The sequence below is a fragment of the Pelophylax lessonae genome, assembly GCF_965119305.1.
Source record: "Pelophylax lessonae genome assembly, chromosome: 9".
Lineage (NCBI taxonomy): Eukaryota > Metazoa > Chordata > Amphibia > Anura > Ranidae > Pelophylax > Pelophylax lessonae.
Genome location: NC_138776.1, coordinates 271,732,523 through 271,758,637, shown reverse-complemented (window position 1 = coordinate 271,758,637; position 26,115 = coordinate 271,732,523). Strand labels below are relative to the sequence as shown.

Below are 26,115 nucleotides of genomic sequence, written 5' to 3'. Positions count from 1 at the left end.
TATCAACATGGGGACGGGGTGCTTTGCCTGTCCTAGCCAGGCAGTCTGCGTGCTTGGATTAAGGGTCCGGTAGATATTTTAAGGAGGACCGACCTCATTTTTTTTTTTGTGAGGTACTCCCTTTTGAGGGGGGGGGGGGGGTGCCTACCCCCCTTACATTTTAGCCTCTAAAATGGGAATTTTATAATTTGTTAATTCAGCTCCCATTGATTTCAGTGGGGTTTGTTGCTCAAGGAACCCCTAGAAATCTTTGAAGGAACTTTGACTGAGAAAGGATATCTTGCTCCTTTGAGAACCTGTTGCTGTCCCTATCTTCTCCGTCACTCATTCCCAGCTTCTGGCTTTATCCTTGACTAATGTTCCACTTGATCCCAACTTGCCACCACTTTTTACTATCCTCTGGTTTGCTTACTGTCTAAACTTCTGATTGATCTCTACCTGCTACATCCGCTGCTGGTCACTGGCTTGCTCACCTCTGAAGCCTGTCTCCACCATCAGGAGCTCTGGTGAATACCGGTTAGTGCTTAGACCCCAACACCTCAGGGAGTTCCCGTCATCCTCCAGGGTGACCTGCTTCTGTACTTATATTGCTGATCAATGGGAACCTCTCTACTGCTAAATCTACTGGTCTCCAAGCCTGACCTCTGACCCTGACACATGTTCCCCAGAGCAGTGCCCCTCATTGCTATTTTTTGACCCCCATATTAGCCTGGGAATTTTTAATTTGACAGATTTCAGCTCCCATTGGTTTCAGTGGGGTTCGTTGTTGAAGGAGCCCCTGGAAATATTTGGAGGAACCTTGGAAAGGATATCTTGCTCCTTTGAGAACCTGCTGCTGTCCTGATCTTCTTTATCACGCGTTACCAGCTTTTGGCTTTTTCCTTGACTATGCTTCCACTTGATCCCAACTTGCCACCACTTTTTACTGACCTCAGGCTTGCTTATTGTCTAAGCTTCTGCATGATTCAGATTTCATTGATTTCAATGAGGTTCGTTGCTCAATGAACCCCTAGAAACCTTTGGAGGAACCCTGGCTTAGAAAGGCTGGAGTAGGCAGGAACATTTTTCTATCTCCCTTGGTGGGAGTGGAGATGACCCATCTATAAGGATATACAGTACATACACACACAGCACAAGGCCGTGTTCTCACTACGAGATGTTTTTCGGGGTGGCAGTTCCTCTGAGCTCCACAAGATGGGGGTCTCACTTCTACCATAGAGACAGGAAGTCTCTATGGAAGACAAGAAGTGATGTAATATGCAGACAGGAAGTTCCGGGTCAGAGGTGAATTGGGAGGAGACATTGCTGGAAGTGGCAGCAGAGGAGGTAATAAGATCTTATTTTCTATTTACACCCAGTAACCCCCCGTCATGTCCGTCCTCTTCCTCCATAGTCACTGTGACCTCTTTTATCTCCAGCAGATGATGATACACACATATATAGTGTTGAAACCTAGATCAACCCCTTCAGGGGCAGAACATTTACCCCACTTATGGGGCCGGAAAATTCTCCTCATTTTGGAGATGTGTCACCTTCTCACGTTCGCAGTCTCTCTTGTAACAAGGGATGAGATTCGGGTTTGACCCTAATTTCTAGGGCTCAAAGTTTCCTTGAATTTCTGGTTAATTCGTTTTGGTGCTCACCCATACCGCTCTGCACAGTCGATGACTCTGGTCAGCAGCCAATAATGGTGGAGGACCCCATCCCTCACTACGAGGGGTTCTGAGATCAAACTATAATGGGATTAAAGCAGATATCCTGCTTCTCACTAGGGATGAGCACATGCTTCATCCGAACTTGGCTTCACACCAAACTCGGAGAAAGCTTTTACTGCCACCCAGTCACCTGTGGCCACCTAATGCCCAGCCCTGCAGCTGTGAGTACACGCGTAGGCAGGAATGCTCATAACATCATTGATTTATAATTTTAAGCAAATTGCTTTGACCTTCTTCTCTTCTCAATTGTTCCAGTTTTCAATCTGATGTATAGATCTCTAAATGTACAACACCTCACTGGGGGAAGTCTAACTGTTAACCCCCTATATCCCCTCCTAATGATATGCAATCAATACAGTCCAGATAATTCTCTGATAACGGTCTACAGAGAAAACCATATAGATCACATGACCACATCAATGAGGATGGGGGAGGACCGGAGTCACATGACTGAGAAGATACTAAACCTCACCCTGGAGATCATCTACCTGCTGACCGGAGAGGTGAGGAGGATTCTGGGAGGTCACATGACATCACTCTTATCTCTATTAATAAAACACAGACCTGACCGGAGAGGTGAGGAGGATTCTGGGAGGTCACATGACATCACTCTTATCTCTATTAATAAAACACAGACCTGACCGGAGAGGTGAGGGGGATTCTGGGAGGTCACATGACATCACTCTTACCTCTATTAATAAAACACAGACCTGACCGGAGAGGTGAGGAGGATTCTGGGATTCTAACATGATATTCCTATTGGTTCTCCAATACAGAGATTTCCTCTTCTGAAGTCAGGTGATCCTATGACCATCACAGTGCCTCCATGTGACTCCCTAAAACCTGAAAGACACAACATGCAGAAGATTCTAGAAGTCACCAAGAAGATGATGGAGCTGCTGACAGGAGAGGTGAGCGGTGCTGGGAATTCTGGGACATTATCCAGTAACAGACAAGGGATGTGTCTGGATGGTGACTGTATCATTGTGTGTGTCAGGTTCCTATAAGGTGTCAGGATGTCACTGTCTATTTCTCCATGGAGGAGTGGGAGTATTTAGAAGGACACAAGGATCTCTACAAGGACGTCATGATGGAGAATCAGCCGCCCCTCACATCACCGGGTAAGAGGAGACTTTATTGTAAAGGAGAGAGCAGTACGGAGGCTCCACCTAGATCCCCCATCATCCGATAAACACATAGAAACAATGTATTCAGTCAGTGTGTGTGTTTCCTACAGATGGATCCAGTAATGGGAACCCACCAGAGAGATGTCCCCGTCCTCTGTATTCCCGGGATTCCACACAGGAAGGTCACACTATTCCTCACTGTTACAAGGTTGTTGGAATGTAGCATCTAGAGCATGGACTCATGAAGACGATGTGTGGATTTTTTTGTATAATGCCACAATATTAGATCTTATATTTTATAGATGATATTCTCTCTCCTTCTCTTGGTTTAGGGTGAAGATCTGAAAGATATAAAAGTTGAGGTTAAAGCAGAAGAAGAAGAGGCGTATGTGAGGGATGATCAGCAGTCTATGGAGGAGGATGGAATAACGGGGACATTTATAGAGGAGGACACTCCTACAGAGATCAGCACAGGTGGGTCATTAACACTAAATACATTCCTCCACCCATACTGCTCACTGATTGGTCTATTAGGGCTATCAAACAGTAATAAGCTGGTAGTGGTCACTTTCCTGAGCTGTGTTCCCCATCCTGTATTCCTGTATTTCTCTCGGATAATCTTCCTTCTCTGTGCTGCAGACACAATTTATGTATCTAGACTGGATTTATGGAGATTCTGGGGTTCAGCTGGGAGCAAAATGTTGTCTTCCAGTTTTACCATTTGCTCAACCTGCCCGGTGCCCTGGGTGTAGCAAGAACTCAGACAGGGAATATACATATGTGAAATAGTTCTAACTGTTGTATCCTATATAATATGTTGTACATTACATACTCCTGACCCCTGCACTATATACTCTATGTTGTACATTACACACTCCTGACCCCTGCACTATATACTTTATGTTGTACATTACATACTCCTGACCCCTGCACTATATACTCTATGTTGTACATTACATACTTCTGACCCCTGCACTATATACTCTATGTTGTACATTACATACTTCTGACCCCTGCACTATATACTCTATGTTGTACATTACATACTTCTGACCCATGCACTATATACTTGTTTAGGGGAACAAATCTGCTCATGTCTACTAATCATTTTATAATAAACCAATTTATTATTTTTTTTTTTAGTACATAAATGGAATATCAGGAAAACCTCAGAGGATTGTCTCACTTTGTCTCCAGACTGTAAAGTAGAAGATGAGGACATCACACAGTATAGTCCAGGAGAAAACCCGGCTACCTCAAATGTCCATCCGGGACCACACTGTGTAGATGGACCATCGTATTCCTCTTATCCTGAGGAGCCTCAGACTGTGAGGGACAGTGCCGGACCATCGTATTCCTCTTATCCTGAGGAACCTCAGACTGTGAGGGACAGTGCCGGACCATCGTATTCCTCTTATCCTGAGGAACCTCAGACTGTGAGGGACAGTGCCAGACCATCGTATTCCTCTTATCCTGAGGAACCTCAGACTGTGAGGGACGGTGCCGGACCATCGTATTCCTCTTATCCTGAGGAACCTCAGACTGTGAGGAACGGTGCCGGACCATCGTATTCCTCTCATCCTGAGGAACCTCAGACTGTGAGGGACAGTGCCGGACCATCGTATTCCTCTTATCCTGAGGAACCTCAGACTGTGAGGGACAGTGCCGGACCATCGTATTCCTCTTATCCTGAGGAACCTCAGACTGTGAGGGATGGTGCCGGACCATCGTATTCCTCTTATCCTGAGGAACCTCAGACTGTGAGGGACAGTGCCGGACCATCGTATTCCTCTTATCCTGAGGAACCTCAGACTGTGAGGGATGGTGCCGTCCTTCCAACAGATAAGAGGTTTTCCTGTACTGAGTGCGGGAAGCAATTTCTATGTATATCACATCTTAATTCTCATAAAAGATGTCATACGAGTGAGAAGCCATTTTCGTGTCATGAGTGTGGAAAACATTTCCTACGAAAATCTGATCTAAATAAACATCTCAAGTCTCACACGGGGGAGAAACCGTTTTCCTGTCCGGACTGCGGGAAATGTTTTCTACGAAAAGAATATCTCACTAAACACCTGAGGTTTTACACGGGTGAGAAGCGATATTCCTGTCCTGAGTGTGGGAAGTGTTTTTCAAAGAAGTCCTGTTTTTGCACACATCAGGTTTTGCATTCCGGTAAGAAGACCTATTCCTGTCCTTTGTGCGAGAAGAAAGGTTTTCTTCATAAATCTTCCCTAGTCAAACATTTGAGGTCTCACAAAGGTGAGAGGCCGTATTCCTGTTCAGAGTGCGGGAAACGTTTTTTACAGAGGTGCGATCTTTACAGACATCAGAGAACTCATACAGGGGAGAAGCCGTATTCCTGTCTTGAGTGCGGGAAATGTTTTTCACAGAAGTCCCATCTTACTGGACATAAGAGGTCCCACTCAACCTTCAAGGCATGTTAGTCATCCAAGTGCGGGAACTGTCTTCTACATTAATCATATTTTGCCGTATATCAGATCTCACAAGGGGAAGAAGCACGCCCTGATATAGAATGTTGAAGAATGAGGTGCGCAAACAAAAAATTAATCTCCAGCAGCAACCGAAACTTTAACCTTGATAAAGTAAACGTGTGATGTACAAAAAATGGGTGCGCTAGATGTGAACAATGTGTGTTGAACCAAAAGGGAAAACACAATGAACAAAATACCTAATATATAAATATACACAGATATTATAAATGGTGCACAATGTGAACATAAACGTGCTATAGAAATATGAGCAGTCCAAAAGAAGTCCAAAATGAAAAAAAGGCTGAAATCTTCTTGATGGTGAATGAAGGTGAAGAAGAGGACGTGCAAACACCAAATCCCTCTTAACACCCACATGTGAAGAAAAGAGAGGTAATAACCTTACCAACTCAACATATTAAAACACTTGAGAAGATGACACCAGCCAGTGTAATAGATATCAAGTCCTGACCTTTCACTCTTCCACCCGATATACACCTCAGATATACTCCATGGCTGATCTTCATCATGTAAGAAACACTTCATAAGGAGATCAGAGATCACCAAAGACATGGATGAAGTGTTGTCCCGTGTCGGCCATTAATAGCAGGAGAAAAATAAAAATGAAGTCCTTACCTTTCATTGACTGAGTGCATTTTGTGCAGGAAGATTTCACAAACACTTACAGGTCTATTTTAAAAAAAGTTTGTTGAACAAATGTTACCAGCATTCGCCCAGCCGTGACGAATGTTAGTCATATTCTTTTCTCATATAGTGATTCTCTATGATTAATTGCTCCATTTAGTGGTCATAATGTGGTATTGCATTATAGTTCCTGATGGAGGAAATTCACGAAAAATACTGCATTATAGCCACTAGATGGCGCTCATGATCATAAGAAATCACTCAGTTAATTAACTACAAACAGAATTTTTCTATTTACAGGCAAATGCTGGTCACAAATATCCGAAATTTTCTTTTCTAAGTAGGCCCCTTAGTTTCTGAGGTCAGGCATGGATTAAAATAAATATCTGAGAAATCATACTCATGTGCCCATGGGTATAGTAGACATTGAAGAACACAAGTTCATTAAACCAGCAAGGGAGATTAGATTTGGGGACACAAGTCAGCAGGATAAGGAAGATGTCCAGAAACTGGACGAGGCAATTAAGTGGAAGTTCTTATATCTGGAAGTCCTCTGGTGAGCTAAAAAATGTGAAGTTTCTACGGAAATCCAGAAGAAGGAGATGAAACACGTTAGAGGAGTTCTGTATCCGGACCACACACACTGCAATTGCTGCCACCAATCATCTCCGTGAGGGATTAAGGTCAGAAAAAACTGTGTGATGGTGACATCTGCCAAATCTCTAGACCATAAATGAGAGTGAAGTCTGTCAAAATTCATGAACGGAGATATAGGTAGGGCTAGAAAAGGCCAGAAAGGGAAAGGTTCATCCACTGGTAAAATGAGAAAGCCTTCTAAGCCAGGATCAAGGTCAGCTGGACCACATCATGTATGGGACACCAGCACCAAGACAAACCCCCGACTGGAGGACCACATATTGACCTCATAGTGTGTTGGACACCAGCACCAAGACAAACCCCTGACTGGAGGACAACATATTGACCTCATAGTGTGTTGGACACCAACACCAAGACAAACCCCCGACTGGAGGACCACATATTGACCGCTTAGTGTGTTGGACACCAGCACCAACACAAACTCCCCAAGGGAGGACCACATATTGACCTCATAATGTGTTGGACACCAGCACCAAGACAAACCCCCGACTGGAGGACCACATATTGACCTCATAGTGTGTTGGACACCAGCACCAAGACAAACCCCCGACTGGAGGACCACATATTGACCTCATAGTGTGTTGGACACCAGCACCAAGACAAACCCCCGACTGGAGGACAACATATTGACCTCATAGTGTGTTGGACACCAGCACCAAGACAAACCCCCGACTGGAGGACCACATATTGACCGCTTAGTGTGTTGGACACCAGCACCAAGACAAACTCCCCAAGGGAGGACCACATATTGACCTCATAATGTGTTGGACACCAGCACCAAGACAAACCCCCGACTGGAGGACAACATAGTGTGTTGGACACCAACACCAAGACAAACCCCCGACTGGAGGACCACATAGTGTGTTAGACACCAGCACCATGACAAACTCCCAATGGGAGGACCACATATTGACCACTTAGTGTCTTGGACACCAGCACTAAGACAAACTCCCAATGGGAGGATCACCTATTGTCCACAAAGAGTTTGGGACACCAGCACCAAGACAAACTCCCGAAGGGAGGACCACATATTGTTCCCAAAGTGTGTGGGACACCAGCACCAAGACAAGCTCCAAATGGGTGGACCACATATTGACCACATAGTGTGTGGGACACAAGCACCAAGACAAACTCTCGAAGTGAGGAGCACATATTACCCCATAGTGTGTGGGACACCAAGACTAAGAAAGTTACCAATGGGAGGACCACATATTGTCCACAAAGTGTGTGGGACATCAATAAAAACTCCCCATGGGAGGACCTCATATTGACCACATAGCGTATGGCACACAAGCACCAAGACAAACTCTCGATGGCAGGATCACATAGTGTGCAGGACACCAGCAACAAGACAAACTCAGATGGGAGGACCACATACGGATCCATACGTAATCCTAGAGATGGCCTTGATGGCTTTTTCATTTTTAATACATTTTTATTGGGCCATCATGGAAATCTAAGCTACAGTTTTATTCCAAAAAGACAAGGCCAGTTTTTACAAAAGGTTTTCCCCCCATTGTGACATCGCATGGCAACATAAGCAAACTCCCCCATAGGAGTACAGTTCTGACAGACAAGCTCCGATCATATGAAAGATCCCACAGGGTACGTAGACACATATCGTACCAAAAGCTATAAGACCCCATAGTCCTTCATTTGAGTTACCTGGCTGTCAGCGGACGTAAAACAGAGGTCTGACAGACTAAAGTAATTCTTATAAGGGCCAATTGTTGTTTAAAATGGCTCAGGTAAATAAAGGACGAGTGAAAAGAATAGAAAAAGAGAAGAGAGAAAAAGTCAAGTCTGGGTTCAAACAGATCCCCACCCGCAAGACTGACCTCCACATCAATAGGTTAAAGTGTCCATCAGAGAGTCCTCAGAGGGCCATCCAACTAGTTAGTAACTCATGGGTCCCACACCTTTTTAAATACACTGACCTTGTCATGTAGCATGGCTGCCAGTTTCTCATTGAATAACTCTTGATGGCCTTTTGTAGCCCTCCCTATATCTACATTTGAGAATTTCCACAAACTTCACCATCATTCATGGTCTACAGATTTGGCAGACTGCACCATCACACTGGTTCTTCTGACATCAGTCCCTCATGGAGATGATTGGTTGCAGCTATTGCACTATGCGTGGTCCTTCCCTCCATTCTTGAGTCCCGCCTCCTCCCTCTCCAGTCACCTCCTCTTGTCATATTTTGTCTCCGCCCACTGCTGCTTGCTGTCCACTCTGGTGCCTTCCCTCCATTCCTGGCTCCCACCCCCTCCCTCTCCAGTCACCTCCTCTATGGAGATCCCTGTCACACTTTGTCTCCGCCCACTGCTGCTTGCTGTCCACTCCAGAGCCTTTCCTCCATTCCTGGCTCCCACCCCCTCCCTCTTCAGTCACCTCCTCTATGGAGATCCCTCTCACACTTTGTCTCCACCCACTGCTGCTTGCTGCTCCCTCCAGAGCCTTCCCTCCATTTTTGTGTCCCGCCTCCTCCCTCTCCAGTCACCTCCTCTTGTCATATTTTGTCTCCGCCCACTTCTGCTTGCTGTCCACTCTGGTGCCTTCCCTCCATTCCTGGATCCCACCCCCTCCCTCTCCAGTCATCTCCTCTAAGAAAATCCCTGTCACACTTTGTCTCCGCCCACTGCTACTTGCTGTTCAATCCAGAGCCTTTCCTCCATTCCTGTGTCCCGCCTCCTCCCTCTCCAGTCATTTTCTCTATGGAGATCCCTCTCTCACTTTGTCTCCACCCACTGCTGCTTGCTGTCCACTCTGGTGCCTTCCCTCCATTTTTGGATCCCACCCCTCCCTCTCTGGTCATCTCCCCTATGGAGATCCCTCTCACACTTTGTCTCCACCCACTGCTGCTTGCTGCTCCCTTTAGTGCCTTCCCTCCATTCCGGGATCCCACCCCCTCCCTCTCCAGTCATCTCCTCTAAGGAGATCCCTGTCACACTTTGTCTCCACCCACTGCTGCTTGCTGTCCACTCCAGTGCCTTCCCTCCATTCCTGGATCCCACCCCCTCCCTCTCCAGTCATCTTCTCTATGGAGATCCCTGTCACACTTTGTCTCCACCCACTGCTGCTTGCTGTCCACTCCAGAGCCTTTCCTCCATTCCTGACTCCCTCTCCAGCCATCTCCTCTATGGGGATCCCTGTCCCGGGTCTGTGGAGATGTTTCTCCTCATTGTTTCCATGGATCCTTCTGCTGCTGGTCGAAGCACTCTGCTCTGGGTGGCAGAACCTCCTGTGCTCTCCTGTTCTTTCTGAGTTTATTGTATCCCAGCTCTGTTTATTTTCACTCTCAGATAATTTATTTGGTAATTTGGGTTTGTCTCTTGATCTCCATCTCTGGTGTTGCAGCTTACTCAGCAGATAACATCCCCCTCGTACGTTTTCCTGTTCATTACACTATCTTCCATTTTCTCCTATCCCAGCACTGATTTAAGCCTCGCACACACACAACTAATTTCCGCCGACCGGTCGTCCGTCTTTTGTCCAGAGTGCGTGTCTGTTGGTTGGAATGTGCTCTAAACTGCACACGAATTTTCCCGCACGACAGAATTCTACTTCAGAAGTGATGTCATGTGTTGGTTTGCTTTCTTTGTGTTCTTTCATCTCTGAGCATGCCTAGTCTTGCTCATAAGATTTTTCCCCATCTAAATCTGTACTAATGAGACGAAAATCGGACGTGTTTTGACGGTCGACAAAAATTATATAGCCTGCACACCAGGAATTTTTCGGCCGAAAAGTCGGAGTCGGTTGTCGGAAGCTTCATACTAACAAGCCGAAGATCGGCAGATCGGTCGTCGGACGAAAATTCCCGGCCGAAATTCGACTCGTGTGTACGGGCCTTTAGCCTTGAAGGCCGTCTTGCTCAGGTCAGATGGTGCTCAATTACGCCCCTTTTCTGGTCTCTGGCACTTGCCACTAGTGCTGGGGTTTGGCTTAATCCTTTATTTATGACCATTTTGTATGGACCAATTTGCTGTTATTTTTTGTGCTTTCATTTTGGGTATTTGCCCACTATCTTTTTAGTTGGAACTTTGACCTTTGCACTTGATGATGTCATCATTTGGTAATGGTGGGAGTTTTTTTTTTTTTCGGGAGTCTTAAGTTGTGTGTCACTTCACTATTGTCCTGGGGAAGATAAGCATGTGCCTGATCAACATAAAACTACTTTATATCACTATTTGTTCACCTTTCCAGCCCCGTGAGTGCTGCCTTATTGTCTGGATTTTATACATAATAAATATATAGTGACATTGTGAGGCCCTGCCACTGTGAAGATGTAGGAGAAAATTACACAGGATTCACATTAAATCGGAGTTCCGGCCACAAAATCGTTACTTTCGATTTTGTGGCATCCGCTTCCTTATTGTCACCTGTACAAGAATTGGATATTCCCGACTTTTTTTTTTACTTACCTTATTTCAGAAGATAATATACTCACCTTTACATCCACTTCCTCCTTCCTTGGCCGCGGCCCGCGCCGTCACTTCCTGTCCCGCAATGCATCCTGGGAGCTCTTACTCGTCGCTCCCAGGATGCAATGGGCAGTGACGTAGGTGGCCGGCCGCTCCTCTCATCGCGTATTTTCCAAACAGGAAATGACGCAATGATAGGCGGAGAACACTGGGAAACACATACTATGCCGATCGCATAGTACTGGGCATGCGCGAGATCTCGCGCTGCATTCACCGGCCTCCTCCCTCTCGAAGCAGGGCAGACATTTCCCTACCGCGGCCTCGGCTGACCCGGACAAAGATGGCGGCGCTCTGCAAACATTATATAAAGTAAGATTTTGTGATTGCCTAACTTTTATTAAACTCTATAAAACTGGATTAGCTGATGAATGAAGGGGGGTGGATCACTGTTTGGGAGATATTAAAAAAAAAAAAAACATTCTGTGGCCGGAAACTCCGCTTTAAGGCTTAGTGTGAGGTCCCAGGCTATAATTTCTGAACATAGAAAAGCTGCTTTTTGGCTTTCGCTGGATTCTGTAAATCTGGATTGGGGTCTGGAGCTAAATTGGGTCTAATTTGTTTTGGGTGGGACAGAGCCTTCAATCCCATGTCTGGATTTTACTGGATGCCTGCAGCCTGTCTGAGTACACAGATGTGTAGGGTTTGTTATATACTCAAGCCTGAGGATAGCTCAGAGCTCCCATATTGGAGACAGGAGGTCTCACACAGGTGTCAGAGGAGCCCCAGCAAGGAGTCAGGGACAGGAGGTCTCAACTAGGGGGTCAGAGGTTGCCCAGCCAGGAATCTGGACAAAAAAGGTCTCAACCAGAGGTCAGAGGTGCCCCAGGCAGGAGACAGGAGGTCTTGTCCCAGGAGTCCGGTGGGCTCCTCTTGGGGTGTCAGGAGAACCCCTATCCAAGGGCCAGGAGTGGGTTGTTCAGCCAGGGGCTGCGACTAGAAGGCTAAGTGAACCTAGTGAACCAGGAGACCTGGGCAATGAAGTCAGAGGAACTGGTAAGGAGAGAAGCGGTGCTGTTGACAAAGAAGCCAGCTGGCTTGGTACTTTCAGTTGACTGTTAATGGTGGAAACCCAATATACACTGTATTGCAAAAAGTATTGGGAAACACCTCCAAATCAATGGATTCAGGTGTTCCAATTACCTCCATGGCCACAGGTGTATAAAATCAAGCACCTTGGCATGCAGACCACTTCTACAAATATTTGTGAAAGAATGGGTCACTCTCAGGAGCTCAGTGAATTCAAACGTGGTACCATGATTCTAATATGTCCATCTGGGAAATTTCCTTTCTACAAAATATTTCACGGTCAACTGCTAGTTGTATTAGATCAACGTGGAAGCAACTGGGAACAACAGCAACTCAGCCACGAGGTGGTAAGCCATGTAAAATGATACAGGGTCAGCGTATGCGGAAGCTCACCAACTGTTTGCAGACTCATTAGCTAGAGACCTCCAAACTTCATGTGGCCTTCAGATTAGCACAACAACGGTGCATAGAGAGCTTCAGGTAATGGATTTCCATGGCTGAGCATCTGCACCAAGCTTACACCACCGAGTGCAATGCAAAGCGTCGGCTACAGTGGTGTAAAGCACCCCCGCCACTGGACTCTAGAGGCAAGGAGATGTGTTCTCTGGAATGAGGAATCACGTTTCTCTGTCTGGCAATCCGATGTACATGTCTGGGTTCAGCAGCTGCCAGGAGAACAGTACTTGCCTGACAGCATTGTGACAAGTGTAAAGTTTGGTGAAAGGGGGATTATGGTGTGGGGTTGTTTTTCAGGGGTTGGGTCGGCCCCTTAGCCCCAATGAAGGAACTCTTAAGGCGTCAGCATATCAAGACATTTTGGACAATTTCATGCCCCCAACTTTGTAGTAACAGTTTGAGGATGGCCCCTACCTGTTCCAATATGACTGCGCATCAGTGCAAAAAGCAAGATCCATAAAGACATGGATGAGCGAGTTTAGGGTGGAGGAACTTGACTGGCCTGACCGCAACCCGATAGAACACCTTTGGGATGAATTAGAGCGCACACTGCGAGTCAGGCCTTCTTGTCCAATCTCAGTGCCTGACCTCACAAATACGCTTCTGGAAGAATGGTCAAACATTCCCATAGACACTCCTAAACCTTGTGGACGGCCTTCCCAGAAGAGTTGAAGCTGTTATAGCTGCGAAGGGTAGGCCAACTCAATATTGAACCCTATGGACTAAAGGCCTGTACACACAATAAGAAAATCTGAAGGGAAATTTCGTCCGACGACCGATCTGCCGATTTTCAGATTGTTAGTATGGTGCTTTCGACAGCCGACTCCGACTTTTCGGCTGACAAAATCCTGATGTGCAGGCTATAAAATTTTTGTTGTCCGTAATACAAGATACGATTTTCATCTCATTAGTACAGATTTCGACAGAAAAAAATCTTAAGAGCAAGACTAGGCAATCCAACACATGACATCACTTCTGAAGTAGAATTCTGTCGTACGGGAAAATTCGTATGAAAAAAACCTCTTCACTTTCCACATCAGACTAGCATGCCACAAAAAACGGACGACAGATCTTTCAATGTTGGTAACATATTCCTTCGTGGGAGTGGAGATGACCCCATCTATAAGGATATACAGTACATACACACACACAGCACAAGGCCGTGTTCTCACTACGAGACGTTTCTCGGAGCTGCAGTACCTCTGAGCTCCACAAGGTGGTGATCTCACTACTACCCAGACAGGAAGTCTCTATGGAAAACAGGAAGTGATGTCAGCTACAGACAGGAAGTTCCAGGTGAGAGGTCAGTCGGGAGGAAGTAGAGAGGAGACATTGTTGAAAGTGGCAACAGAGGAGGTAATAAGATTTTATTTTCTATTTACACCCAGTAATCCCCGTCATGTCCGTCCTCTTCCTCCATAGTCACTGTGACGTCTTTTATCTCCAGCAGATGATGATACGCACATATATAGTGTGGAAACGTAGATTGATCCCTTCAGGGTCAGAACATTTCCCCTACTTACGGGGCCGGAACATTCTCTTAATTTCGGAGATGTGTCACCTTTCCCACCAATCACCTTCTCACCTTATCAGTCATACTAACAGAATATACGACTTTAATTGGGGTGCGGGGGATGGGGGGGGGGGGGTTTGATTATTACTCATCTTTGTTCTACAAGAGTAAAATAGGAAGAAACGGAGAAGAATGCGATTTGTTGTAAATGTTCCGAACACAGATTTTTTGAATATCGCAGGCTCAAATTATTATAATGGAGGATTTATATATTATTATTATTATACAGGATTTATATACCTCCCATAGTTTGTGAAGCAGTTTGCAATCTAAAGTACCGTTACAATAAAATTCAATATAAGAGGGTTATACTTTGCCCTGAGAGCTTACAATCTGATAGGGAGGGCCAGGTGATATAAAAGGTAATAACTGTGGGGGATGAGCTGATGAAGAAAGTAAAAGTTCAGTTGTTAGTTGGAGGCAGAATAGGCTTCCCTAAAGAGACGAGTTTTCAGAGATCACTAAAAGATACTCGAACAGATTGGGGTAGTGAGTTCCAGAAGAATGGAGAGGCTCTGGAGAAGTCTTGGAGGTGAGCATGGGTGGAGGTGATGAGGGATCTAGAGAACAGGAGGTCTTGGGAGGAACAAAGAGAAGGATTTGGTTGGTATTGTTAGACTAGGTTAGTGATGTAGGTGGGGGCCGAGTTCTGGATGACTTTGTAAGTTGTTGTTAGTTTTTTTTAATTTAATTAGTTGGGTGAGCAGAGGCCAATAGAGCAGGGATCCTCAAACTACGGCCCTCCAACTGTTGCGGAACTACACATCCCATGAGGAATTGTAAAACTCTATAACATTCACAGCCATGGCTAGGCATGATGGGAATTGTACTTCCTGAACTACTGGAGGGCCGTAGTTTGAAGACCCCTGCAATAGAGGGATTGGCAGAGAGTGGTGGAGGACACTGAATGGGAGCCAGTGGAGAGATTGACAGAGTGGGTTGGAGGACACTGAATGGAGGCCAGTGGAGGGATTGGCATAGAGGGGGGGAGGACACTGAATGGGAGCCAGTGGAGAGATTGACAGAGAGGGGTGAAGGACACTGAATGGAGGCCAGTGGAGGGATTGGCAGAGAGGGGCGAAGGACACTGAATGGAGGCCAGTGGAGGGATTGGCAGAGAGGGGTGAAGGACACTGAATGGAGTCCAGTGGAGAGATTGGCAGAGAGGGGTGGAGGACACTGAATGGAGGCCAGTGGAGAGATTGGCAGAGAGGGGTGGAGGACACTGAATGGGAGCCAGTGGAGAGATTGACAGAGAGGGGTGAAGGACACTGAATGGAGGCCAGTGGAGGGATTGGCAGGGAGGGGTGGAGAACACTGAATGGAGGCCAGTGGAGGGATTGGCAGAGAGGGGTGAAGGACACTGAATGGAGGCCAGTGGAGGGATTGGCAGAGAGGGGTGAAGGACACTGAATGGAGTCCAGTGGAGAGATTGGCAGAGAGGGGTGGAGGACACTGAATGGAGGCCAGTGTAGAGATTGGCAGAGAGGGGTGGAGGACACTGAATGGAGGCCAGTGGAGGGATTGGCAGAAAGGGGTGGAGGACACTGAATGGAAGCCAGTGGAGGGATTGGCAGAGAGGGGTGAAGGACACTGAATGGAGGCCAGCGGAGGGATTGGCAGAGAGGGGTGGAGGACACTGAATGGAAGCCAGTGGAGGGATTTGCTGAGCGGGGCAGAGGACACTGAATGGAGTCCAGTGGAGGGATTGGTAGAGAGGGTTGAAGGACATTGGGCCGTTTGTAGGGTGGATGGGTCTGATAGCAGCATTCATTATAGACTAAAGGGAGGATAGTTTGTGTAGAGATCGGCCAATGAGGAGGGAGTTGCAGAAGTCGAGGCGAGAGATAACAATGGAGTGACCTAGTAGCCTGAGATGTTACAGATGTTGGTTCTGAGGTTGAGGAAGGTGGGAACATGAGCCTGCAGAGAGGGGAGAACACTGGTACACAAATTGTCCGTCATGTTCCCTCATCCGCAACATATTGCCAAGTTGTCTCCAGTGATGATGAGGATGGAGGAGATGATGATGAGGTCACTGACGCAACTTGGGTGCCGTATAGAGCAGAGAAGAAAAGTGGCATGGAAGCACAACCCCAATGAGGCAGGATGTCCTCCAGAGGCAGCCATCATGAAACAGTAGGAAGCAGCCACCCTTTTCAAACAGATTGTAGAGCTGTTATCTCCCGGCCCACTTCCCACAGCTCAGCTATGTGACATCATTTTTAAGAGCAGAGTCCAATCCTGCATTTGCCAAGGATAAGTGTGAAGGGTTGTGGGGTGAAGACACCACCAACACCCAAGGCCCAATTTTTCCGCATCTGTTACTTCTATCCAAAGTCAGCGAAAGAGACTCCAGACTTTATCGAAAAAAAAAAAAAAAATGTTAATCTTGGCTGAATGCACTATAATTTGGCTTCTTAGCGTAAGTCTTGCTCACTGTGGTGTAGAACTTTATTTCCATCCAAAGTCTGCCAAAGACACCAGAATTTATCCAAAAAATCTCTGATCTAGTTTCGAGTGTACAAAATTGTGGCGTCACCATACAGACTGGCCCCCCAAGCCGGTTTTTACTAAATAAAAAAAGCTTGCGGGGAAAATCTAAATGTCATTTTTTTGCCTTTATATAAATATATATATATATATATATATATATATATATATGCCAGTTTTGCTGCAGCAGGCTCTATACACGGTACAGATGCAGCAGGCTTTATACACAGTACAAATGCAGCAGGCTCTATACACGGTACAGATGCAGCAGGCTCTATACACAGTACAGATGCAGCGGGTTCTATACACGGTACAGATGCAGCAGGCTCTATGCACAGTACAGATGCAGCGGGTTCTATACACAGTACAAATGCAGCAGGCTCTATACATGGTACAGATGCAGCAGGCTCTATACACAGTACAGATGCAGCAGGTTCTATACACTGTACAGACGCAGCAGGCTCTATACGCGGTACAGATGCAGCAGGCTCTATACACGGTACAGATGCAGCAGGCTCTATACACAGTACAGATGCAGCAGGCTCTATACATGGTACAGATGCAGCAGGCTCTATACACGGTACAGATGCAGCAGGCTCTATACACAGTACAGATGCAGCAGGTTCTATACACAGTACAGATGCAGCAGGCTCTATACACAGTACAAATGCAGCAGGCTCTATACATGGTACAGATGCAGCAGGCTCTATACACGGTACAGATGCAGCAAGTTCTATACACGGTACAGATGCAGCAGGCTCTATACACAGTACAGATGCAGCAGGTTCTATACACGGTACAGACGCAGCAGGCTCTATACACGGTACAGATGCAGCAGGCTCTATACACGGTACAGATGCAGCAGGTGTTATACACGGTACAGACGCAGCAGGCTCTATACACAGTACAGATGCAGCAGGTTCTATACACGGTACAGACACAGCAGGCTCTATACACGGTACAGATGCAGCAGGCTCTATACACGGTATAGATGCAGCAGGCTCTATACACGGTACAGAAGCGCCATTTACAGGCCGTCTAAAGGGACCCCTCAGGCACTATATCTAAAGGAATTTTTCACTTTTATAGTTTCACTTTAGGCATTATTAATAATCACTGCTCCTTTTTTACATTTTTTTATTGCATTGATACATATCCCCCAGGTTAGTACCCGGACCCCCATGCCCTTTTTATGTCTAATAACTGGCATTTAAGCCTTCAAAATGGGGACATTTGTTTTTTCAAGTTCTAGTCCCATAGACTTTATAATAGGGATTTGGGTCCTGATTCAAACTTTTTCCCTGTTCTGGTGTAGACCCGAAAAGTGTGTTCACACCGAAAAGTGTGTTCAGCCCATCACTGTCTAGGAGTTTGGAGGTCAATGGGAACAAGGAGATGGACCTTAAATTGTTCAGACATGTGGGATCTATTTAGAGCTTTTTAAGTACGGGGGTGACCAGAGAATGTTTTAGAGGGTTAGGGAGGAGACCATTAAAGTGGTAGACTGGAGTAGGTGTAACGGAACAGGGTCTAGGTGGCAGGTGTTTGGGTGAGCTTCGGAGACTGGCAAAGTCTTGGGCAGTAAATGGATTAGTGGGTAGTGGGAGTTGTAGATGATAGTCAAAGGTAGAAAAGAGTTGATAAGGACTGGATGAGAGAGTATTGTCCAGATGACAACAAATCCAATATAAAGAAGGGAATTTTTAATCTAACAGGTCAAGAAGGTCCCAGGAATCGAAAATGTAGCTGAACTGTCCAGAATAAATGTGTTCCCATGGGGGCAGTAAATATACAGCAACCCACCTATTACCTCCCTCACATCGTATTATTGTGTGTCCAATATCATCCAAATAATTCTTACCTTCATTTCCCAAAGTTATCTGTCTACAAGGAGATCTGTATAGATCAAATGACGGCACCAATGAGGATGGAGGAGGACCGGAGTCACATGACTGAGAAGATACTAAACCTCACCCTGGAGATCATCTACCTGCTGACCGGAGAGGTGAGGAGGATTCTGGGAGGTCACATGACATCACACTTATCTCTATTAATAATACACAGACCTGACCGGAGAGGTGAGGAGGATTCTGGGAGGTCACATGACATCACTCTTATCTCTATTATTAAACCACAGACCTGACCGGAGAGGTGAGGAGGATTCTGGGAGGTCACATGACATCACTCTTATCTCTATTAATAAAACACAGACCTGACCGGAGAGGTGAGGAGGATTCTGGGAGGTCACATGACATCACTCTTATCTCTATTAATAAAACACAGACCTGACCGGAGAGGTGAGGAGGATTCTGGGAGGTCACATGACATCATTCTTATCTCTATTAATAAAACACAGACCTGACTGGAGAGGTGAGGAGGATTCTGGGAGGTCACATGACATCTCTCTTATCTCTATTAATAAAACACAGACCTGACCGGAGAGGTGAGGAGGATTCTGGGAGGTCACATGACATCATTTTTGGTTTCTTTACAGAGTTTTCCTCTTGCGAAGTATGGGGATCATATGACTATCAAAGTTCCTCGATATTGCCCTCTAAAATTTAAGGACCACAACATGCAGAAGGTTCGTCACATCATCAACAAGATGACTGAGCTGCTGACAGGAGAGGTGAGCGGTGCTGGGAATTCTGGGACATTATCCAGTAACAGACAAGGGATGTGTCTGGATGGTGACTGTATCATTGTGTGTGTCAGGTTCCTATAAGGTGTCAGGATGTCACTGTCTATTTCTCCATGGAGGAGTGGGAGTATTTAGAAGGACACAAGGATCTCTACAAGGACGTCATGATGAAGAATCAGCCGCCCCTCACATCACCGGGTAAGAGGAGACTTTATTGTAAAGGAGAGAGCAGTACGGAGGATCCACCTAGATCCCCCATCATCTGATAAACACATAGAAACAATGTATTCAGTCAGTGTGTGTGTTTCCTACAGATGGATCCAGTAATGGGAACCCACCAGAGAGATGTCCCCGTCCTCTGTATTCCTGGGATTCCACACAGGAAGATCACACCATCCCCCACCATCATCAGGTAGATGAGTGACAATTATTGGTAGATCTGATTTATACACAAGCATGTTTGTTACAATGAATATTTTATTATATATTCAGATTGGAAATCTCTGGGATCATAATATTGTTGTGAAAGAAGAGTATAAAGAGGAGGATGAGGAGTACGGAGTGATGAAGGAGCCTTCTGAAGGACACAAGAATCTTATGGTGAAGCCACCTAATACCAGAAGGCCACCAGAGAGATGTCCCCGTCCTCTGTATTCCTGGGATTCCACACAGGAAGGTCACAGCTACCATAATCAGGTTGGTGGGAAGGAGCATCTGGAAGGTGTAAGGGACTCAACCTTCTGATATGTGGAGATGGTGAGGCTGCTATATGAGATACAAAAGAAAAGTAGGGATAAAACACGAGGGCACAACTGGATTACCATCCTGTTTGTGAGTGAAGAATTGTGATCCAAGAACCTATGTAGCTAATGATATACTAATGTTCAACATGTACGGTGAGGTCCCATCTAACCATATGGGTTGGACATCTAAATGTTGATTCTTTCATGCCCCTTATTCCTCTATAATATTCTGTATATTGTTTTATGTATTTGCTTACTCATGTGGCATCAATGGTCACCTGCTCTCTTGTATATGTCAGTAAATCAGTCCTGATCTATAGATAGACCCTGTAAGATGATATGTGGTCTCACATCATTAGAGCTTATATTTTCCTGACGTTATTTTCAATCCTTCTCTTGGTTTAGGGTGAAGATCCGATGGATATAAAAGTTGAGGTGGAAGCAGAAGAAGAGGAAGAAGAAGAAACGTATGTGAGGGATAATCAGCAGACTATGGAGGAGGATGGAATAATAAGGATAGTAATAGAGGAGGACACTCCTACAGAGATCAGCACAGGTGGGTCATAAACACTAAATACATTCCTCCACCCATACTGCTCACTGATTGGTTCAGATTCGAGTTTGGGACTTCCAGGAATTCCTTGCCATGTAAGCAAAGTGGTGGTGGGGGTAGCGTGACATCACTGACCAAATATGATCACAGGGCCATGTTTGGCCAATGACATTGACCAAATAAGGCCACATGGTCATACTTGCCCTATGATGTTGACTAAATGTGGCCATATTTGGCCAATGACGTTGACCAAATGTGGCCATATTTGGCCAATGACGTTGACCAAATGTGGTCATATTTGGCCAATGACGTTGACCAAATGTGGTCATATTTGGCCAATGATGTTGATGAAATATAGCCACATGGCCATATTTGGCCATTGATAGTGACCAAGTATAGCCACGTAACCATATTTGGCCAATGACATTGACCAAGTATGGCCACGTGGCCTTGACAAAGTATGGCCATATTTAGCCAATGACATTGATGGAATATGGCCATATTTGGTCAATGACATTGACCAAGTATGGACACATGGCCATATTTGGCCAATGACGATGACCAAGTATGGCCATAGTTGGCCAATGACGTTGACCAAGTATGGCCATAGTTGGCCAATGACGTTGACCAAGTATGGCCATAGTTGGCCAATGACGTTGACCAAGTATGGCCATAGTTGGCCAATGATGTTGACCAAGTATGGCCATAGTTGGCCAATGACGTTAACTAAAACTGGTCATTGACCATCTTTGATCAGTGCCATCACCCGGGAGATTCCGCCACTTTGTTTTGGTTTAGCGGCTGGGCCCAGGAGATGTTATTCGGCTTGAGTCAGTGGCGAAATATCCTTGTCTGTCGGTCGGTGGGATTTTTTTTGTAGTGACCGACGATGGATTTATATTGTAGGACTTTTTTTGAGGGGGGTTTTGATTTTTTGAAAGGACTTGTCAAAAATAAGAGTGTGTCTTAATTTACTGTTTACCTTTTTTTTTGTGAAGGAGTATGGTAGTACGTACCCCTTACTCATTCACATGGGCGGGGCATAACCTGGAGGACCCCTTTTTGGTAAAGTAGCCCAGATTCCGATAAGCCTTCCCCGCCTGCAGACGCCCACCACCCCCGGGACCAGGTTGTGAGCAAGTGGACCTTATCCTCCTCAACATGGGGAGAAGGTGTTTTTTCCAGGAGGATCTCCTCCTTGACCTCAATGGTGTTTGAATCTGGCGCCTGTTTGCCGAACCCAACCAAAACCGGGTATTTTTGGTAAATCCCTGGTCCTAACCCTTGTTCTGCATACACGTTGTACTTGACATAGTCCTCCTCACTGCTGCCCTCTATATTTTCAGGCAAGGCCTACCTTTCCCAACATCAGAGTTCTCACATGGAGGAGAAGCCGTATTGCTGTACTGTGTGCGGGAAATGTTTTTCAAAAAAGACCGGCCTTCAAAGACATGAGAAGTTGCACACTAACGAGAAGCCGTTCTCCTGCTCCGAGTGCGGGAAAAGTTTTCAGCGGAAATCCCAACACATCAGACATCAGATATATCATTCGGGCAAGAAGCCGTATTCATGTGAATATTGTGGTCAGTGCTATCTGGACAAATCGACTTTCACCACACATCAGAGATCTCACACCGGGGAGAAGCCATACGCCTGCTCCGAGTGTGGGAAATGCTTCTCGGACAAGGCCTATCTCACCAGACATCGGAGATCCCACACCTTAGAGAAACCGTACTCCTGCATCGAGTGCGGGAAACGTTTTTCGGACAAGTCCAATCTTTCCAGACACCGGAGAGCTCACAGGAGCGAGTTGCCGTATTCCTGTCCTGAGTGCAAAAAGAGCTTCGTACAGAGATCCGAATTTGTCAGGCATCAAAGGACGCACACGGGCGAGAAGCCGTTCTCCTGCTCCGAGTGCGGGAAATGTTACTCGCAGAGGGGCCACCTTTCTGAACATCTGAAGGTGCACGCGGGGGTGAAGCCCCATTCCTGTCCCGAGTGCGGGAAATGTTTTGTACGTAATTCGCAACTTGTCAGACATCAGCGGTCTCACAAGGTAGAAATTGTAGTCGTGTCCTGAGTGCGGGAAATTATTTTTTTATCACTGGAGTCCAATCTTACTGTAGATAGGGGATCCTATTCGACTAATCAAGATGTAGTAGGTCTCCCGAGTGCTGGAAAATGTGTTGGGTGAATGTCACAAGCATTTTCCTCTGCCCAGGGAATTCTCACTGTAATTTGCTTAATACGTTGATTTCCCATCAGCTCCATCTAGTGGTCATAATGCAGTATTTTCCCGATTTGCGGTATTTCAGAAAAAAAAAAAAAATGATTATGGCCAATAGATGGAACTAGACGAGGGTTCTAATCTTTCCTTCATTTTTTTTTTTTAAAAGAAACTTTTAGCCTTGACATAAACATTAGGGTGCTGAGGACAATGGTTTGCTTTCAGTTGGGAGCTTGCCTCAAAAGACAGGAAGGGGGGGGGGGGGTCTAGTTGGAGGCACTTCCTGTCTCTGCCTCCCAACCTGCGTTATCACCCTGTCACATGTTCACTTGGTGGAGACCACCAGCAACCGTGCTGTCACAGATTAGTCAGGTATGGTCCACCAACGTCACCATCTGGATGCCGGTCTCGAGCAATGATGTGCAGCTGATGTTGGAGAGCATGTGGTTGGAAGAAGCCGGAGGAGATCAGCAGCACTGAGTTGGAGGAAACCATGGCGGGTGTGTGATACGCAGTATACGGGGGCAAACTGTCCGTCACTGAGGGGTTTTATGTCTATTTTAATAAAAGTGTCAAATTTGCATTTGTGATTTTAATGCCGTATTGTTGTATTCATGACTTGTGTCTCTATGGTACAGAATTCTCCTCTTGGAGATGGTGAGTAGAGGCCACAGCATTCATCATGTTTATTATACTGAATAAATTATTATATCCGAATATCAGTTTAAAGTTCATATCATGGTGGGCTAAGGGACCTTTAGTCACTATTAAAAGCTGTGTAAGTCTCTCATCCTCCCAATACCTCTTCTATGAGTCTTCTCTGATGTCCATCATCAACCAAGACCTATAAAGATCATTCACTTTACACTTTAGTAAACTAACTACCATAGTCTATCTATATAATGCTCAATAAAGTATAATGATCAATAAAGATATTTCAGTTAATGACTTGACTAATGTTGGCCAAGTAGTGGAGGAAATGTGTAGATGTGTCACCTTACAGACTGATTGGGACCATCCAAGATCCTCAGAATAGAGGTTCCTCCACACAGGTGAGGTACACGATCAGCAGAACACGGACTCCAAGCCTTTCTCTGAGTGTCTCTGTTGGGTTTTTCTCTATGCTGACCAGGTTATGGAGGAAATATGTTGATGTGTTGATTGGGACCATCACAGATCCCCAGAAGAGAGGTTCCACCATATAGATAAGGTCCATGATGAGCAGAACAAGAATTCTGAGGCCTTTCTCCATGCATCTCTGTTGGGTTGTCTCTATGCTGACCAAGTTATGGAGGAAATATGATGTGTCACCTTACAAATTGATAAGGACCATCCTAGATCCTCAGAAGAGAGGTTCCTCCACACAGGTGAGGTACACGATCAGCAGAACATGGACTCCAAGCCTTTTTCTGAGTGTCTCTGTTGGGTTGTCTCTATGCTGACCAAGTTATGTGTCATGGACTTGCAATAGAGCTTGGCAAGCTTACCTTCATGTCAAGGGACCTTCATGTCTGTATTAGAGGTCAGAGTGCTTTTCTGGTTCCTTTTTATCATCTCTACTTCCTGTTCCTGCCCCGCCTAGGTCATCACAGGAAGTCTATATTAACCAGTGCACTGCAGGTCTGCTTTGCTGTTCAACAGTGTTAGTTTCCTGTTTTCCGTGTGCTTGAACTACACTTCTGTGTACCGACTTTGGCTTGTCTCTGACTATTCCTGTTTGCCTGTTACCCTGACCTTTGGCCTGTCCCTTGACTACCCTTGTCTGCCTGTTACTCCGACCTCGGCTTACCCATCACCATTCTGTGTGTCCTGAGGGGCTTCTTCCCTTCTCTCCCTACGGAGCGTGACCTGGGGGACCCCAGGGGCCGCGACCTGGGCCCAGCTGCAGCCAAGTCCATCCTCACCACTAGAGGCTCTGGTGAACACCTGCTGGGTCTTAGACTCCGTGCCCTGGGGAATCTTGGGCTCACGTTCCGGTCCATCCGCAGCAGTCTGCTATTGGGTTCACTACCATGCGCTGCGCCCCTGCCTCCAACAGGGTGCAGTTGTCACCTGGCCACAGGTGACCTGACATTATGGAGGAAATATGTTGATGTGTCACCTTACAGATTGATGAGGACCATCCCAGATCCCCAGAAGAGAAATTCCTCCAAACAAGTGAGGTCAACGATCAGCAAAACATGGACTCCAAGCCCTTCTCTGTGTGTCTCTGTTGGGTTGTCTCTATGCTGACCAAGTTGTAGAGGAAATATGTTGATGTGTCACCTTACAGATTGATTGGAACCATCACAGATCTGCAAAAGAGAGGTTCCACCATACAGGTAAGGCCCATGATGAGCAGAACAAGAATACAAGGCCTTTCTCCACGTGTCTCTGTTGGGTTGTCTCTATACTGACAAAGTTGTGGAGAAAATGCGTAGATGTCATCTTACAGGCTGAGAAGTTCCTCCAAACATGCAAGGTCATGATGAGCAGAACATGGACTCCAAGCCTTTCTCTATGGGTCGCTGTTGAGTTGTTTGTACTAAACAACTGGGACAATCACAGATCCCCAGATGAGAAGTTCTTCCACACAGGTGAAGTCTATAATGAGCAGAACATGGACTCCAAACATTTCTCTGTGTCTCTGTTGGGTTGTCTCTGTGCTGCCCAAGTTGTGGAGGAAATGTGTAGATGTGTCACCCTAGATATAAATTCGGACAATCACAGATCCCCAGATCTGAAGGTCCTTTACCCAGGTGAGGTCCACGATCAGCAGAAAATTGACTCCAAGCCTTTCTCTATGGGTTTCTGTGGGTTTGTCTCTATGCTGACCAAATTTTGGAGGAAATATGTAGGTGTCACCCTACAGATTGATTGGGACTACCATAGTGTATATAGTGCTCTGTAAAGATATTTCAGTTAATGACATGGGTTATGTAAGGTTCTTACTCCTAAGCATTTCACAACGTGTCTCTATATAACGATAAACAAACACAAGGGCGCACTGGCCTAGTGCATTATCCTTTAAGCAGGTTTATTAAAATATGAATTAAAAATACTCACAAACGAATTCCTGATAAAAAAGCACATCAGACAAAGTATAAAATCCTCAGCATCGAGATCGGGATTGGATCGTCCCCCGAAGCTGTACAGGCTTACGCGTTTCGAGGCAGCACCTCTTCTTCAGAGGCTCATATTTTAATAAACCTGCTTAAAGGATAATGCACTAGGCCGGTGCGCCCTTGTGTTTGTTTATCGTTATATAGTGTTCCCAGACCACCCTGGTCTAGTGAGGGGCTGC

The 26,115-nt window shown here is 45.9% G+C and overlaps 5 protein-coding genes across 5 annotated transcripts in view; all 5 read left to right on the top strand.

Annotated features, from left to right (window-relative positions):
• The window catches only part of LOC309564103 (gastrula zinc finger protein XlCGF53.1-like), a gene marked incomplete at its 3' end in the record, with an annotated part of 125,618 nt that extends 106,225 nt beyond the window's left edge, over nucleotides 1–19,393 (top strand). The window contains exons 2-3 of the mRNA XM_082268731.1: nucleotides 18,545–18,673; nucleotides 19,163–19,393. Of these exons, the coding sequence (XP_082124857.1) occupies nucleotides 18,578–18,673; nucleotides 19,163–19,393 (327 nt within the window). The 5' untranslated portion in view covers nucleotides 18,545–18,577. The remainder of the gene's footprint in view (nucleotides 1–18,544; nucleotides 18,674–19,162) is intronic.
• Nucleotides 1–26,115, top strand: part of LOC309564465 (uncharacterized protein) — a gene marked incomplete at both ends in the record, with an annotated part of 1,172,539 nt that overhangs the window by 295,762 nt on the left and 850,662 nt on the right.
• Nucleotides 1–26,115, top strand: part of LOC309564099 (uncharacterized protein) — a 237,112-nt gene that overhangs the window by 42,186 nt on the left and 168,811 nt on the right. The window lies entirely within an intron of this gene.
• Nucleotides 1–26,115, top strand: part of LOC309564102 (uncharacterized protein) — a gene marked incomplete at its 3' end in the record, with an annotated part of 63,130 nt that overhangs the window by 27,301 nt on the left and 9,714 nt on the right. The window lies entirely within an intron of this gene.
• On the top strand, nucleotides 19,822–22,696 carry LOC309562987 (uncharacterized protein). The gene is made up of 3 exons (XM_082267313.1): nucleotides 19,822–20,005; nucleotides 20,458–20,608; nucleotides 21,952–22,696. The coding sequence occupies exons 1-3, from the start codon at nucleotides 19,874–19,876 to the stop codon at nucleotides 22,683–22,685; spliced, it is 1,017 nt and encodes a 338-aa protein (XP_082123439.1). The 5' UTR covers nucleotides 19,822–19,873; the 3' UTR covers nucleotides 22,686–22,696.